The 17,657-nt window shown below is 60.5% G+C and overlaps 1 protein-coding gene across 7 annotated transcripts in view; it reads left to right on the top strand.

Moving 5' to 3' along the window:
• Nucleotides 1–16,467, top strand: part of KLHL25 (kelch like family member 25) — a 34,129-nt gene extending 17,662 nt beyond the window's left edge. Inside the window, exons 1-4 of one of the 7 annotated variants that reach the window (XM_047086824.1) lie at nt 3,725–3,835; nt 3,999–4,153; nt 6,954–8,758; nt 14,727–16,467. In XM_047086824.1, the coding sequence (XP_046942780.1) occupies nt 4,051–4,153; nt 6,954–8,734 (1,884 nt within the window). In that variant the 5' untranslated portion in view covers nt 3,725–3,835; nt 3,999–4,050 and the 3' untranslated portion in view covers nt 8,735–8,758; nt 14,727–16,467. Of the gene's footprint in view, nt 1–1,518; nt 1,602–1,726; nt 1,914–3,724; nt 3,836–3,975; nt 4,154–4,492; nt 4,699–6,953; nt 8,759–8,938; nt 14,303–14,726 lie in introns of those variants that run through there. The other 6 variants (XM_047086821.1, XM_047086822.1, XM_047086825.1 and 3 more) reach the window with 6 other exon arrangements.
• The last annotated feature ends 1,190 nt before the right edge of the window (nt 16,468–17,657 follow it).

The raw sequence follows: 17,657 nt of genomic DNA, 5'->3' as shown, positions 1-17,657 counted from the left end.
TGGGAACGGGTGTTGAATCACACAGCCCTGCGCTTATGTGGTGTTTAATAGCATTTAACTCCTTCCTTTTTCACAGACCTCACAGGCTTGACAGAAACCTTTAGCATTTTTTTTTTTTCTGATCGCAACAATATCATATAATCATTTAAAAAATCCGAACAACCTAAACACGAATAGACCGTGAGCACTGCCTTATTCAGAGCAAAGCAGAGGGACGCCTGGCTGGCTGTCAGTGGAGCGGGTGCCTCTAGATCTCGGGGTCGTGAATTCAAACTTCACGTTGGGCGTAGAGCTTCCTTACAAGACAAAATGAAACCAGAAAGCGGAGGGTAGGGATGGAGTCAGGATCCGGAGTGTCTGCTCCGTTCTTTGTTCAGCGGACGTGGTAGTAACAGCAACAGTACTGGAACAGCTGGCCGTGTGAGCATATGCTAGAGGCCCAGGCCACTGGAAGCGCGTGTCGTGTACTGTCTGGTTTGTCACTTGCTTTTAGTGTCACTCTGTGGTTGAAACAGACCCAGGGAGACGAGTGAACTTTCCCAGCGCCACACGGTCATGGCTGTGGCCTTCAGGGACCCCGTTCTGTCTGCCGTCCCTGAGGAACCCTGATCTTCCCTCCAGGCCACTTGGTCACAGCCGTCAGAATGCCGCCACCAGAGAGGCATCTGCAGAATACTTGCCTTCTCTCCCCACCCCCAGGCCCCCTCCCCCCTCGCTCGCACCTTGGCCTTTCTGTTACGTGTGTCCTGATCTCGACCCCGAGATTCAAGAGTGAGAGCCGCCATCTTGATTTGGTTTGGGCCTTCAACGTAGCCTGGCCTCCAGCAGTTGCTCAGTCAGGATCTGTCTCAGGGTTTGAGGTTGGGTGATGCGTGACCTTTGCAGTCACTGGGGCCAGTGTCTGGGGCCCCGGTTCCGACTTGCTGGCGGGGGCCCACCTGCTGCAGCTGGGCTGTCCAAGGTGACTTCCTCACTCGCGTGTGTGGTGCCTGGGCTCCCGTGGCCAGAAGGGCAGGGGGAACGGCCGGGCTGCCCTCCTCCACGTGGCAGGCTGCCGTCTCCTCGAGGTGTGGTCAGGCCTCCCGTTGTCTGGCTTCCCCCGGAGGGGGCACTGCAAGAGTGGAAGCTGCCAGTGTCTGAAGGTCTGGGCCCGGAAATGGGCACAGCGTCTCTCCGGCTCCCTTTGGTCGGTCACAGAACCTGCTCAAAGGGAGGGGACATAGACCCCGCCTGTCAGTGGAAGCCGTGTCACAGTTTGTGGGCATCTTTAGTCGTCCCCCAGCCCCATGTGACTGTGCCCCTACCTGTCGGCCTGGCCTTTCTCTTCCCTCAACGGGCCAACTTTGTTTCTGCCCTGCCTTTGTGTCCGCAGCCCTGCCACCTTGGAAGCGTCCTTTCCCCTGTCGTCATAGCCTGGCTCATTGGTTAAGCTTCAGCTCACGTGTCCCCTCTTCACAGAAGCCTAAGTGACCCCACCATCTTCTTGTCACCGTGACCTACTGCCGTTTTGTTTTCCTCACTGCTGGTCTGTCTCCGCCTCCCACACCGCAGGCCCACGGGGACAGGAACCTGTCTCTGTCCGTCCCTGTCTCTCATGCCTGGTACGTAGCACGTGGGGATTGTTCGGGAAGCTTATGGTTGATGAGTGAGTCAGAACCACATTACCTGCAACCCCCGGGCGGGGCCCTGGGCTTTCCCACTCCCTCTGGCCCCCCGCAAGGAGCAGTAGTGTTGACATCCTGATTTTGAGGAACTCGGGCCCCTGGCAGGTGGAGGGAGGCAGGGAGGGGGTCGGTGCTGCGGCCAGATGGAGTCGGGCTTTCTGGACAGTGGCAGCAGTTTGATCCTGTGGCGCATTTCTCCCTGGGAGTGGGGGCCTTCAGCTTCCTGTGGCTGGGGTCTTTGGAGAACAGGCAAGTTTCTTCTGCAGGTCTCACCACTGGCTACTTTGTTTCCTTGTGTGTTTCTTCAACTTTCCAAGGGTGATGGGAGAAATGAGCCGGGCACATTGTTGTTGGGTGCACTTTAACTGCTTCTGTGCAGGTGAAGATCTCAGTGTGAGCAGAAGTGTGGTCTGAGGCGGGTCAATACCTCTTAGCAGGATGAGAAATTGCTCGTTTGGAGCATGGCTATTACTTCACGTGCCTTAAATCCATCAAAGCCCAGGACAACGCTTAGGTAGTCAGAGTAGTTCTGTGACACAGCATGAGAGCGTCTGATTTATCGTGGCCCCCGAGGCAGGGAGCCAAGGAGGCTCTGGGCAGACACGCTTTGGGGCACACACACTCTGGTACGTTCACCCTTCCCGCCACTGGCCGGGAGCCTGTGTCCTGCACCCTGCGTATCCTCCGCCCTGCGTGGGGCTGCCTGTGTGACTGGTAGTGAACACGGAAAACCATCTCATACAACCCGTTTTCGGTGTGCGGGGGGGTGCCCTCCCTGCAGGTGGAGAAGGTAGAAGACCCCTTAGCAAGGAGAGCAGCCCCTGGTCACTGACCCCCAGGAACTGATGTGCAGTGAGTGCTCGTACTGCTTGCGGCTCTAGGTGACAAGGGATGGAAAGCCCTCTCGGAGCAGAAGGGCAGCCTGGCCGTGGGCTCTGCCTCCTCCATGCAGCTCCCGTCCTGGGTGGCACGGCCACCGACCACTCCCGCCCCTGCCCTGCCCCAGTGCTCTTGGCACCTCTACCTTCCCCTGCAGTTCAGGAAACGTCGCAGACAAGAGTCTGCTTGGCCCATCACGGTGGCCGGTAGGATTGCACACGGATCGGGCTCCACGGTCAGGGCCAGGGCCCAGTGATCTGCCGCTTTGGCCAGCCGGGCCCAAATGCCCAGCCTCGGGTTCTGCAAGCGCTGACCCGAGCGAGGCTGTGAGTGTCCACCGCACGCGTCCATCGTGGCGGCCCCCTCGAGTGCCTTCTCCAGCCCAGCCTTCGTCTTCTCTGGGGCAGCTGGACGAGCGCTCAAGGTGAAGGGGATTCCGTGCACTGTATGCGTCTCCAGGCTTCGTCATGAGCAAAGGCGGGGTTCATTCAGTCGAGGCGAGTGGCCGCTCTGTGCCAGGTCCCACTGGGTGTTGGGGTCGCATCAGTTAGCCCTACCCGTGGTGTCCACCTTCAGCAGGTTGGGGAGACTGGGGACGAACGCATATTAACATAGCAGTGGGTGCTGTGAGGAAGGCAGAATTGGGTGAGGTGTGGAGAGGAGGTGACCCCAAAAGGTGGTCAGGTCACTCTTTGAGGAGGTGACGGAGTGGGCCATGTAGACAGGCAGGGGAGCATTCCAGTCCGAGGAGGAACCTGTGAAAAGGTCCTGAGGCCCAGTAAGAAGTCTGGTGTGGCCTGAGGGGGCGAGCGAGTTGGGAAGTGGCAGGATGTGATGACAGAGGGGTAGCCACAGTGAGGAAGTGGTCAACTCATGTGGGACCTGGCTGCCACGGTGAGAACTTAGGATTTCACTGAGGGCGCTGGGACACCCCTGGAGGGTTTCGAGCTGGGCGTGATGGGATCATCGCTCTGGTCTCTGGATGGAGCACAGATCGTGGAGAAAGAAGCAGAAGCCAGTCAGGGGTTTCCAGAGGTCAAGGGAGGGACAGAGGTGGGGATAAGGCTCAGACTCGGGGCTCACTTAGGAGCCACAGGACTTGGTGGGGGCCGGGTGCTGGTGCCGGGGAGGGACGAAGGGAGCCTGGGCATTTGGCCTGAATAAGAAGGAGCACGCTGGTGCCATTTCCCGTTTGCCTGGCCTGGGGAGCAGCGGGTCTGGAGGAAATGCTGAGGGCTCTCCTGGACGCGTGACGGTCAAGGCGAGCCGCTTCCAGATGTCCTGTGGTTGAGGTGAGGGGCCCGACACAGGGCGAGTAGCACCCAGGGCCTCTGGCTCTTAGGCCGGTCCTCCCACGCCGGCCAGCCCAGAGCAGAGGCACAGCCCTGGGGATCCTCAGGGACCTGGGTGCAGGTTTGCAGCTCACATGATTCTGTTCCTGTGTCTGGGCCTCAGCATCCTCATCTGTAAACTGGGGTGATGAGACCCTGCACCTTCTGGAATCACGATGCTTCTGGAACATCACCTCACGGACCGGGGCAAGTCCGTGCATGACCGATGGCTGCTGTCTCTGGGAGGTTGGCTCAGATGCAGGCACTGCTCACAAGGAGGTGGGACAATCTGAGGAAACAGCCGGGCAGGTGCCTCTGCCCTCGGCACGGAGGTGCCCAGACAGGCAGCCATCTGGGGGTGGGAACCTGCTTGGGTGTGTACGCCCATCCCTGGCTCTTTGCCTGTGCGGGGAATTTGCGTCAGCGGGCAGGCATCTTGGTGCTAAGCAAGACATCAGTCAGCTCTGGGGCCCTGGGCTGCCCACTCAGCACTGGCCTTGTCACCACTTGACCTCATTCCCAGGGCAAACGTGGCTGCTCTGTGTGGGTTTGCCCTGCCTTTTGATGCTTTCTCATTCTTTGAGTCCTGCTTTGTCCCGTCCTTAACCCCCTCCGTAGGGAGTCTCCACCTGGACCCCTGAGTTGGAGTCCTTGGGGCCGCACCCCCAGCGTGGCGCACAGGTCAAAGGCCATCGCTCCTGCTCAGCCCAGACACAGTGGGGACGGGATGGATAGAGTCAACTCAATGAACGTCCGTGTTTGGGAACATGTCTGTGAACAAGATTCGGGGAAACGTGGTGCAGGGTCCGGAGTTCAGATCTGGGGTACGTGCCAAGCTGCCAGGAAAGCCTCGGGGGGCTAAGCCACCGAGGCCTCCCGATCCCCGTGCCACCCAGCCCCAGGGCCAGGCTGAGAGGTCACGCTCCGTAAATACTTGCCAACAGCTGAGTGCCCCTGAGGCCTGAGCAGGACAGGGACTTCGTTTTACAGAAGAGAACACCGAGCTGCAGGGAAGGGGTGCCCCAGGATGACGATCGAACAGGAACTATCCTGTCCAGCCTTGGCCCACCTCTCTTACTCTTGTGCTCGCTGCACCCCCCATCCCCGTGGGCTCACCTCATGACCCCAGAGCCCAGTGGCTGGTGTGCACAGCGGTGTGTCTGGTGCATCATCGACTCGAGGTCTGCCTGGAGCTTGGGGGCCAGAGCAGCAGAGCCAGACCCAGCCCGGGCCCAGGGAGCAGGGGCCTTGCCCAGGCAGCTCGGATCACGTCAGTTTGTGGTTTCCTTGGCTCTTTGCCAGGGGAGGAGTGAGGCAGAGAGACAGCACTGTACTTGGACACTAATTTACGATTTCACTGAAGCATGAAATCGCTTCCTTCCCTTACCAGATTATTACTTAAGCAGAAAATTGACTTGGAGTGGGGGTTGGGAGAATTATATACTTTTGAAAATTAAATAGGAAAAAAGGCTAGGTTTGGGTTTTTTTTTTTTTTAACATTTTTTAAAGTTTTGGGGCACCTGGGTGGCTCAGTTGGTTAAGCAGCCAACTTCGGCTTAGGTCGTGATCTCATAATTCATGGGTTCGAGCCCCATGTCAGGCTCTGTGCCGACAGCTCAGAGCCTGGAGCCTGCTTCTGATTCTGTGTCTCCCTCTCTCTCTGCCCCTCCCCTGCTCACTCTGTCTCTCACAAATGAATAAACATTAAAATTTTTTTAATATTTTTTAAGTTTTATTTATTTATTTTGAGAAAGACCAAGAGAGCATGATCAGGGGAGGGACAGATAGAGAAAAAAAAAAATCCCAAGCAGTTTCTGTACAGTCAGCACAGAGCCCAACGTGGGGCTCGAACTCACCAAACCATGAGATCATGACCTGAGCCAAAATCAAGATTCAGACACTTAACCGACTGAGCCACCCAGGTGCCCCTGTCTATTGGACTTTAATGAAGATGCCTTGGAATCCCGCACGTTCAAGTGTGTGACAAGCCCGTATCTGCCCACACAGAGCAGCCTTCTGAGGGCCAAGTCCTGGGCAGGGCAGAGGAGGACATAGGAGGGAGGCAGGTGAGACACTCACTATGGCCCAAGATCCTGGAGTCGCCTGTAGGGCCTAGGGAAGCTCATTTGCAAGCTCAGTTGCTGAGGCAAATCTGGATTGCATTAGTGGTCAGCATGCCCTACTGTCACCTGGGCCTTTCTTGTGGCTTGCTTTTTGGGGCCTCAGAATTGAGCCGGTGTCTTTCAGGTGAGCCGCTGTCGGCCCAGCTTTGCCTTCAAACCCTTGCTCATCCCCACTGGGTCAGGTGGCCTCTGAAGACCCTGGATTTGGAGAACGTGTCTACACTGAGCCCTTAGGCTATAGCGGTGGCTCTTGGGAACTTCCCAAGGGCAGGGTTGGTGAGGGACTCTGGCCAGTGCTGCTAGGAGCCCAGCTCAGCCCAGGTCTGGCTGGGAGCATGGGGGTGGGGGAGGGGGGGTGGCATGTGAGGCCCTGCTCGGGCTCCATGGCTCCCTGGGCTCCTTGTTTCCAGTCTGCCACAGAAAACCCGGAAAGAATCAGCCTCCTTGGGCCTGTGGAGAGTCGAGATTGGGCTTGGAGCTGGAGGGCCCACATGGGGATCCTGGCTCCGGCACTTTGGGCAGCCAGCCACTCTGCTTCTCTGAGCCTTGGCTTCCCCAGCTGTAGAAACGGGCCACGGGAGCCTCGGCCCCAGAGGGCAGCTCGAGGGTGGGAAGTGGCCCAGGGCACAGGCTACTTAGCACCACCCCGACCTGCTATCTGCTTAGTGGCCCAGGGACACCATATTGCATGTTCTCTTGTCCCGGGGTGGGCAGCCACAGCTCACAGCCACCCAGACGTGGCTCATCTCCAGGCCAGAGAGACGTTCGGTTCCACAGCTGGTCCGAAATCAACAAAAGCAATTTCTGAAGGGCAGAGGTCAGACCAGCCACTGCCACCCGCACGTTCCCTGGCCACGTGGTCAAGGGGAGGGGCGGAGCTGAGAGAGGAGGGGCTGAAGGGTGGGCCAAGCACAGGGCCAGCCCCTCTCACCTTGTGTGGCCTTGTCCCCTGGCAGGTCGGCTCAGCATGTCGGTCAGCGTCCACGAGACCCGAAAGTCGCGGAGCAGCACGGGGTCCATGAACATCACCCTCTTCCACAAAGCCTCCCACCCCGACTGCGTGCTGGCCCACCTCAACACCCTGCGCAAGCACTGCATGTTCACGGACGTCACGCTGTGGGCAGGCGACCGTGCCTTCCCCTGCCACCGCGCCGTGCTGGCCGCCTCCAGCCGCTACTTCGAGGCCATGTTCAGCCACGGCCTGCGGGAGAGCCGGGACGACACGGTCAACTTCCAGGACAACCTGCACCCCGAGGTGCTGGAGCTGCTGCTGGACTTCGCCTACTCGTCCCGCATCGTCATCAACGAGGAGAACGCCGAGTCTCTGCTGGAGGCCGGTGACATGCTGCAGTTCCACGACGTGCGGGACGCCGCCGCCGAGTTCCTGGAGAAGAACCTCTTCCCCTCCAACTGCCTGGGCATGATGCTCCTGTCGGACGCTCACCAGTGCCGCCGGCTGTACGAGTTCTCGTGGCGCATGTGCCTGGTGCACTTCGAGGCGGTGCGGCAGAGCGAGGACTTCAACAGCCTGTCCAAGGACACCCTGCTGGACCTCATCTCCAGCGACGAGCTGGAGACGGAGGACGAGCGCGTGGTCTTCGAGGCCATCCTGCAGTGGGTGAAGCACGACCTCGAGCGGCGGAAGGTGCACCTGCCCGAGCTGCTCCGCAGCGTGCGGCTGGCCCTGCTGCCGTCCGACTGCCTCAAGGAGGCCGTCTCCGGCGAGGCCCTCCTCATGGCCGACGAGCGTACCAGGCTCATCGTGGACGAGGCGCTCCGCTGCAAGACCAAGATCCTGCAGAACGACGGGGTGGTCACCAGCCCTTGCGCCCGGCCGCGCAAGGCAGGCCACACGCTGCTGATCCTGGGGGGCCAGACCTTCATGTGCGACAAGATCTACCAGGTGGACCACAAGGCCAAGGAGATCATCCCCAAGGCGGACCTGCCCAGCCCCCGCAAGGAGTTCAGCGCCTCAGCCATCGGCTGCAAGGTCTATGTGACCGGGGGCCGGGGCTCCGAGAACGGGGTCTCCAAGGACGTGTGGGTGTATGACACCGTCCACGAAGAGTGGTCCAAGGCGGCGCCCATGCTGATCGCCCGCTTCGGCCACGGCTCTGCCGAGCTGGAGAACTGCCTCTACGTGGTCGGGGGACACACGTCCCTGGCAGGCGTCTTCCCGGCCTCCCCGTCTGTCTCCCTGAAGCAGGTGGAGAAGTACGACCCCGGGGCTAACAAGTGGACCATGGTGGCCCCGTTGAGGGACGGCGTCAGCAATGCCGCGGTGGTGAGCGCCAAGCTGAAGCTGTTTGTTTTCGGGGGGACCAGCATCCACCGAGACATGGTGTCCAAGGTCCAGTGCTACGACCCCTCGGAGAACCGGTGGAGCATCAAGGCCGAGTGCCCCCAGCCTTGGCGGTACACGGCGGCCGCCGTGCTGGGCAGCCAGATCTTCATCATGGGCGGTGACACCGAGTTCACGGCCGCCTCCGCCTACCGCTTCGACTGTGAGACCAACCAGTGGACGCGGATCGGAGACATGACCGCCAAACGCATGTCCTGCCACGCCCTGGCCTCGGGCAACAAGCTCTACGTTGTGGGGGGCTACTTCGGGACCCAGAGGTGTAAGACCCTGGACTGCTATGACCCCACGTCGGACACGTGGAACTGCATCACCACGGTGCCCTACTCGCTCATCCCCACTGCCTTTGTCAGCACCTGGAAACACCTGCCTTCGTGAGGAGTGCATGCAGGGCCCAGCCAGGTGAGCCGCCAGCACCCCGGGGCCCGGGCCCGCTCTGGGTCAGGGTCACTGTGTCCTTCCACCTGGGTCAGGGTCATTGTGTCCTTCCAGGGGACGGTGGATGGGGCAGCAGGTGGCTGGGTGCTCTGGGACCCTTTTCTGGGTCTGGAGCTACAGCCTAGCTCTGCCCCTTGCTTGCAGTTGACCTTGAGCAAAGCATGTCAGCCCCCTGCCACGTGGAGACAGCCACCTCAGACAGGTGTGGTGCTTCCCAGACACGGCTGCACGTCAGAGTCACTGGGGTCCTCAGACAACACCACGTGGAGTTGAGGCCAGCCGGCCAAGTGCGAGGGCAGTCTCCACATAAGGGCATCCTCTTCACGGTCACGGTCAAGTACAGGGAAGGGATGCAGATTGAGGTCAGCCAAGGACAGAGACGAACAGGGCAGGGTCCTCTCCCCACGCGGTCAGGATGGTGTCACTGTGCCCACATCAGTGGCTGACTGTACGTACAGAATATTCCCCAGCGGGAAGGCTCACACAGGCTCAGGTGTCCGGGGTTTTTACCGGGGCCCCATCACGTAGGCTCGACTGATGGCCCACGTGGTTACTCTGCCTCCAGGTCAGCTGGTGCAGCATCACCCAGAGCCCCTTCCCTAAGTCACGCAGATGTGCCCATCCCAAATCCTGCCCTAGGTGGAGACAGTCTAATGGGTATGACCCATCATCTCCCAGAAGCCAGGGGCAAAGACCAGACCTCTTTACAACACGAATGCTAAAGCCCACACCACACCCCAGACCAGGCGACTCTAGCGTGTATCCAACACGTGAGCAGCACCCCGGGGACCTGTGAGGAACATGATTGATGGGCAGAGCGCTCAAGGGGCCAGGGGGGTGCTGGAGCTGGGGGGCCAGGCCCCCGGTGGAGGCAGCGGGGCGCTCCTGTCCTGCGAGATGGTGAGAGGCCACCTCAGCGCGGGCGGCATGCCGAAGGAGGGAACCATGGCCGGGCAGGACGGCTGCAGAGCGCTGCCCAAGGTACTGCTCCTACCCTTGTTCTCAGTGCCATTATTACAGGAGATCCTCACCCAAGGGGGAGGTGACACTGGATGCTGGGGGCTAAGGGGCACAGGTGCCATTTGGGGGGGTGGGGGGACACAAGGAGGGACTTGCCCAAGGCCTGAGGGCAGGTGCAGAGTCAAGTGGAGGGAAGGACCAGCTTATCCAGACTGGCCTCTTTGAGGGGCAGGGTCAGTGCCAGTCCTGAGGTTGGATCAGGGTGTCCCGAGCCAGCCTGTCCGGGAGCTCAGGAATAGGGGCTGGTGGGTTTGTAGACACAAGGGAAAGGTTTGAGTTCTGGTTCCATCCTCCTTGGTCAGGCCCTGGGGAAGCCAGGCTGTGTGTCCCGGCCCTTAGTCCTCCTCCTGGACCCCTCACACCTGGGACAGGAGCAGCAGGTTCTGGGGTGGGAGGCAGGGAGGCATGGGTCCCAGGGGCTCTGAGAGGCTGGGGCCTGGGGTGGGAGATCCCAGGCTCTGCCTCTGGCACAGGCCAGCTCTCCTTACCCAGGAGGGCTGGTGACCAGTCCCAGCTCTGAGGCTGACCCGGAAGCCTCTGCACCCCCCTGGCAGCTCTGAGAAATCGGCCCTCAGGCCAGGTGCCCCCTTCAGTGCAGATCACAGAAACCCCCTCAGGAGCCAGCCTGGACCGAAAACCTAATTTGCTCCGTGACATGGCGGCTGCTGGCCTGCGTGCCGAAGGCTGTCCACAGCAGAGCGGTTCTGACTTCGCTGGGACTGCTCCCCCAGGCGAGCGGATGCTCCAGCCAGACCAGCGTGGCCGGGCCTTCAAGGCCTTGACAGGGACAAGCCAGGCAGGCCCAGGTCGCATCGCCTCCTACGTCCAGGGTGTTCAGACCCCCAAAAGCCAGCCTAGATAGATGGGGGCTTCCAAGTTGTCCTGTTTTGTTTTAATCTACTCTCTCCCTCTTGGAGAGAAAAATCTGAGCGGCCCAAGTTGTTGGTCCCCTGGGGCATAAGCTTTAAGAGAATGGTGGTGCCTCCTGTCACCCCCCAGTTCCTGCACTCTGGGGTGCTCACCTGTGGAGCCTGAGGGTTCCTCCTACTGGTGCTCACCCCTCCCCACGGACCTGACCAATGGTTCATCCCCGTGTGGGAGGAGGTGGGGGCAGGCCAGGGGACATAGTGAGCCCTTTACCTCTCCAGGAGTTTCCCCCTTTCCAGGGACACGTCGTTCCTTGGTTCTGGCTCTTACTGGCTGCTTGACCCCAGTTACCTAACTCCCCTGAGCTCAGTGTTGCCATCTCAAACACAGGAGTGAAAATCGTGTTACTCACAGTATTTGAAGAGGCCAAGTGAGGGGCGGGTTGAGAGTTGGTGCTTATGCGAGGCAGTGATGCAGAAGGATGGTGGCCGCGATGGTTTGGGGATGCTTTGGGCGGTGGGGGCCCTCTCCACGTCCCTGGGCTAGCCCCTTCTTCTAGAAGGGTCCATCGCCCGTAGTCACGAGGCACGTTGTATGTGCACATCTGAGTGCAACAGGGGCCTTGTCCCTCCAGTCCGGCCCAGTCCGTGGCGGGGGTGCTGTCGTCAGCCCCATCTCCAGAAGGAGGAAGCAGGTGCAAAGAGGCTGATTGCCCGGGATGGAGCCAGTCCTGGACGGGACCGGAACGCCACGCCTGGGCCCTACCCTCCCAGAGCCACGCTGCCTGGTGAGACTGAGCAGCTCCAGCCTGCACGTTTCCCGAACTCCTGCACTAGCAACATCTGCATCAGAGGCAGAGGGCCTTTTTAGCCTTCAGCTCTTGTCCTGCATCCCAGCCGTCTTTTTACGTGGCCCAGCAGCCCACCAGCCAGCCTCCCCGCAGTGCCTCTGGGGCCTGAGAGACGGCCCCTCCCGAGGCTCTGCCCTCCAGGCTGACCCTGGGTGGTTCCCGCGCCCTGCACTGCCCTGCTTCAGTTCAGCTCCGCCTGCCCTCGTCAAAGGCAGGGCGGACCTCCAGGACCAGCCCCAGTGACCCAGCCAGATCTACATATGTGGATGATGGCAGGCCCCCCGGAGCCCGGGCTGGGTTACCCTGGGTTACTCACCGAGTGTAGATCAGCCTCGAAAGTTCTTTTTCTCTCCCACTGAGTCCCCCTGCCCCCAGCAAGCCCTTTAAAGGCACAGCCCTTGCCCTCATGTCTCCTCCCCTGACCCCCACCCAGCATGTCGCGCAGGCATCCAGGCCACCAGGAGCTCATCTCTGCACAGGCATTGTTAGGCCCCAGCCACTTGGGGTGTGGGGGCGGAGGGGCCTCCAATCCCAGCCCTGGGAAAGGCTGAGCCGGTTAGTCCCCCTCGGGGCCCCACGAGGGGCTCAGTCACTGCCACCACAGGGCAATTCAGCACATTCTGTCCTGCCTTCAAAGAAATCACCACCGAGAGGAAATCCCAGAGCGCAGACCTACATGGACGGGCCTGGTGTATTGAGAAAGGTGCCCGGGCAAGAGTTCAGGCCTCTTGAAACACATCAGCTCCGTCTGTCTGTCCACGCATCCATCCATGCACCTGGAGTCTTCACTGGGCTTGTGTTTACCAGGGTTGGCCCCATGCCAGGCCTGGGTTCAGCAGCCAGCGCCCTCCCTTGCTGCAGTCCGGCAGGGCGAACCTGTTGTGTGTGCGGGCAGGGTGACCATTGACGCCCTGTCTCTGCAAGGTGGAGGAGTGTCCCCTCTCACAGATGAGGAGACTAGGCCTCAGAGAAGCACCTGCCAAAATTTGGGGTGGCCCATGGCTGTCCCAGTCTGGGGGCAGCTGTGTGGGCTGGGAGGGAATTCAGGAGCCAGCCAGTGTGGCTCCCCAGTTCCTCAGCCTTTCAGGGTGCCCCTAGGTGCAGTCTTGTCTTCAGCAACAAGGGACAGCCCAGAGGGGCCCCCGTTCCCCAGGTCAGGGTCTCATGGTGTGGGTGGCTCAGAGGTTTGGTCTGGGGCAGCAGTGGGGCCCTGCCTAGAGGGGAACAGCACCCTGCCCCATCTGCCTCATGCGTCCGGAGGGTGTGGGGCAGACAGGCCCAAGGTTTAGGTTTGCCACCTTAAGAGTATCTCGGGGTCCTAGAAGCCTCATGACCCAGCTTCTCGCTTGTGAAGGGCCTTCGCCAGCCCCGCTGAGGGAGCAGTGGCTGCTCTGCCTACCACCTGGGGAGTGCTGACCCCACAGAGCTCAAGTCAACCTTCTAGAAGCCTTGGCAGGGAGGGAGGGAAGGTGTACCCCATTTGAAAGAAGAAAGCCCCACGGATTCCAGCACTGGCTTGAGTTTTTAAATGTTACTTGAGTCCGTGAAGACTGACAAGTAGGTAAAAGCCCCTTATGTGTGTAGTTCTTACACGGCTGTGCAGTGGACACGAGCATGCTGGTTAAATAGAACCACAGCTCTAAAACCAAGAATGGCGTCATCATTCGTTGATGTTCTGCAGAGAGCGTGTTGCCTCTTTGCCTGTTGGCTGGAAGGACACGCAGGCTTTCTGGAGGGCTCCCCCTGCCCGTGCCAAGGGCTGGCTTATCTGTGCCTCTCCGGAGCCACCGTGACACCTGCTTCGGGCAGCTCATCATGCTGGCCAGACATCATCCGTGTCCCGGGCACAAATGGGCCTGCTTGGTTAGGGCCGCCTCTGAGCCCACGGCCCTTACGGCACTGGCCAGAGGAAGTGGCATCTGGTGTTGAAATGGTGCGTGGACGAGCAGGACGCCCGAAAATCCTCCGGGAGAACTCCCGGCCCCCTCCGCACAGGACTCCAGAGAACCTGCTCGTAGACTACGGCCCCACCGCTGTCCCAAGAGCTTCCTCTTCCTCTGCCTGCTGGCTCCAGCCGAGGGTGTCCCTTCCTGACACACGTCCACAGCCACATCTCCACGCAAACGCACGCAGGGTCATGCTGAGCTGTCGCAATGGGTTATGCTTTGAAGATGACCGCGCTGGCCAGCTGCTGGGTTATCTTACCTGCTCCAAGGAGGTTCTGCACAAAGCCTTCCGCGTGCATTAGACCACATCATCCTCTCTGGGAGGCTGAGATCCATCCCCTCGTGTTCCCCAGGAAAAGCTGAAGCTCAGACAGCAAGCGCTGCATTGATTGGGAAGCTGGCACTGGAGTGTGAGCTCGGTGACCACAGGGTCACCCCTCATTCACCACCGTCAGCCACCACAGCCTATATCACGGCCCAGGTCGATGGGCTGCACAGTGAATGTCTGTCGAGGGCGTGAATGAATGTGCTGGCTGCCGCCCACAGCTGGCCCGTTCTTCTAACCACATGGCCGGCCCACCCCTTCCTGCCCCCTACTCTCTGACCAGGTCTACCCCCTCGCTGTTTCCACCTCACTGGCCTACTTTATTTCGATTTTCAAATGTGCCGGATTCCTACCTCAGGACCTTTGCACATGCCTTCCCTCCTGCCTGGACTGCTGTTTCCCCCTCTGGCAAACTCCTGCCCATCCTTCACGTCTCAGGTTAGATTATTGCCACCTTCCCATACCCTCCACCAAAATAAAGTCCTGGTTCTTATCCATAATTTTTTGTTTTTCATGCATAGCACTTCCGTCAACTTGTGATTACTGTATGCACTTATTGGTACAAGCGTGCAGTGTCTCCCACCTGGGGGATGATCCAGGAGACGGCAGCTGTATTTCTTTGCCCTCCTGTCCCCCAGGGCCTAGTGTGGCACCTGCTGGCTCGTGGGTGTGCCGGGCATGTGGTTGGAGTGGCTGAATGGACAGGTGGGTAGTTCCCCTGTTCCAGGCGGGGAGACCAGGGCTCGGGGCCGCAGTGCTGGTAAACGAGAGAGCTGCCTTCTCACACCCGGGCCTTCTGTTGTCGGGCCCCAGGCTCTAGCCCCTCACAGTGGCCTCTTGATTATCACTCTGTTCCAGGGTAGGACAGAACCATGTGGGCATGATTCACACTCTGCCTCCCTCCCTCCCTCTCTTCCTCTGCAGACTCCGTGCGTCTGTCCCCACCCCGCGGCCGCAGCCCTCACCGCCAGAGTGGCCCTGACCCTGTTTGCCACTGCAGGAAGCCCGGCCCGGCCCCACACCAGCACTTGAAGTGGCCGGAAGCCGTCCCCACCGGCTCTGGGAGCAGCATTCTCGGGGCTGTTGTGAGCTTTAGACAAGGGACGAGAAGCTGTCTCGAGAGCCCCGTGTGTCTGCCTGAGGCCTTGGCCTCTGTGAGGTGGTTTGCAGGGGAGAGGACCTTCCAGAGGGGCGTGGACCGACCCCAGGACTCCCTCGGCCTTGGGGCAGAGACACATCCGCAGAGTCGTGGCCTGTTGCCGCAAACCCCGCTCGGGGGGCTGAGAGGAGCCCTGGGCGGGCTGGGGTGGGTGGCACCAGGCGGTCACACGGCACTGACAAAACAGCCTTTGCCTCGTCGCCCTGCTGTGACCGTAATGTCACCCAGCACGGGGTGTGTCGGGCCTCATGGAAGCCGGGTCCACCAGGACTGAGAGCAGAGCTACCTGGGAGAAATGAAGACACACTGTGTAGGGGGCAGAAACCCATAGGGTGACCTCATGGCACCTGCAGGACTTCGTTAGCAAATGGCCCCGAGACCCCCCAGCGTTAAAGCAGAAACCCTTGTGCGCCCCTCCCCAGGGTGGGGCTGTGCTCTCTGTGACCTCCCCACCTTCCTCCCAGTCAGGGCAGCTGTGCCAGGTGCAGAGGGACACTCGTGCCCCATCGCAGTGGGACTCAGGGGCCCATGTCCTGTTAGACGAGGGTGCCCTCAGGGGCTGCCCCCCTCAGAGCCTGCCGGTCCCAAGAGGTGGCAATGACCCCATCATCTCCCGACCAGACCGTGAGGGCCCTTAGACCCGGAGCAGGTGTGAGCTGGGGACCCCAGGGTCACCTTAGGGCACCCACTCTGGAGCCCACCAGCATGGAGGACAGCAGCAAGGCCCGTGACCCCCGGCGTCCAGCTGGCCGGTTTGCTCCCTGAGCTGCAAAAGGCAAGTGTGGTCCCCGAGAGAACTGCCAGTCCTTCGCTCATTTCTCCACCTCCCCAGCCACTGGGTCCCTCACCGGCGCGTCCCCAGTATCTGGGGTTCTGGAGGTGTCAGCTCGCACCTGGTGTTCAGGCTTCTGGCTCATTCCTTGCCAGTCCCCGGGGCACCACTGGAGGGGGAAGGGGCCTGCACCAAACCTGTGGCTTCCCCGGCCACCTGCCAGCTGCCTGGTGTTCGCTCGGTGCTACTTGGCCGGTTCAGGACCGAGGCACCAGAGTGGGCTGAACTGGTGGTGGGGCCACATCACAAAGCACTTGCTGTCTGTGGTCTCGCCCTGCCCCCTCACAGGACCTCTGTGCTGCCACTGGGCCTGTGGGCATCTCTCGGGGAGGGACCTCGGGGGCTAGGTTGCCCCCCACCCTGGAGCACCGGGCACTGGGCATCATCGATCGGCTGCCACTTGGGGAAAAGCTGGAAGCGGAGTGCGTTCCCGGGTCCCTTGGAGGCCGCAGGCCCTTCCACAGCAGAGGCTGGCCTCCTTTGCTCCGGGAGACGGCTCCACCAGGGAGGCCGGGAAGGCGGGTGGTGGGGAAGCCGCCCGCCGGAGGCCCCGGGCTGCAGGACAGCCAAGGTGGAGTGACCACACTTCGCGCACAGCACAGCGGGCCTTGCAGTGGTGTGTCCCCCGACTTGTGTTCCTTCTGTTTCTAACTTAATAAAAGAGCTGAGAAAAATCTTGAAATCTTGCTTCTTCCCCTGGGTGCTGGGACCAGTGTTCGGACCCAAGGTGCGGGCAGACTTGGATTTTGCCCCACTAGCCGGGGCTCGAAGTTACCCCCCACTCACTGGCGTCTGCCCCTCTGGTGAGTTGGGGGGTGCGGAGACCCCCTCCCCAGGGACCCCCCCGGCACCCAGATGAGAGGTTCCTTTCCTCGGATTATTTCAGCAGCAGAATCCAGATTGCTTTCCTGAAAAGCCCCTGTGAGGGGAACTCTAAATGCACTCATCTCTGTGAGCCCCGGTCGAGGGGTAGGGTGGTGTCATCGCCCCAGGGACCAGTATTACTTAGCCCAAGGTGGCCTCTCTGACGCTCCCGTCCCCTGATGTCCCTTTATGAGCCTTCGCGGCTCATGTGAGCGAGGGGACAGGGCAGCGGGTGCCCGGAACCTCGGCGGTGTGCAGGCCCCCGGAACCCAAACTGACCTTTAACGGCATGAAGAGCTGATTCAGATGCCCCAGCAGCGTCACAACTCATTTCTCACCAGGTTCAACGAGCATCACTTGAACTAGTGAGTCGATCTCAAAAAGATGGCACACTTAGAACAGCCGAGCAGAGACGCCCTCCCAGCTGCCTCCGCGGCCCCCAGGCACAGCCCTGGGAGGGACACCCATCCCTCATACTGCCCACTCCTGCCCCTGTGGTGCAATGACAGCCAGCCACCTTGCAGGCACGAGACCCAGACAGTGGCCATCAGAAGGGGGTGGGACGGCCTCCTAATGGGCCGCAGGACAGCTCGCACAGACGGTAAGTAAAGGGGTATTTCGCATTTATGCAGCCTCAGTGTGAGTGTAAGCGAGCCAAGGCCAGGGTAGCTCCGCCGTCTCCTGTCCTGTTGCTCTGACAGCTTGCGTGCAAGGCTTCCATCTCCTGGCCCAACATGGCTACCCGGCTTCTGCCATCTCCTCTGCATTCCAGCTGGTAGGAAGGGGAGAAGAGGACGTGACCAGCAAGCCTCTTTAAGGGCACGCCCCAAAACTTGCACACGTAACCTTTGCGCATTCCCAAGGGAGGCGGGACACGCCAGCTACAACTCCAGCGGATGTCTAAATCAAGGAGCGGTGGATACTGAAGGCCAAGGAAGGAAGGAGCCTGCCTAAGCCGACCTGCCTCCCGTTCTCTGGAGCTGCGGACGTGGGACATGCA

This window comes from Lynx rufus, unplaced genomic scaffold (genome assembly GCF_022079265.1).
Source record: "Lynx rufus isolate CCGP_SWC_20201006 ecotype Redwood Valley unplaced genomic scaffold, mLynRuf1.p SCAF_21, whole genome shotgun sequence".
Taxonomy (NCBI): domain Eukaryota; kingdom Metazoa; phylum Chordata; class Mammalia; order Carnivora; family Felidae; genus Lynx; species Lynx rufus.
This window is presented reverse-complemented; position numbering and strand designations above follow the sequence as displayed.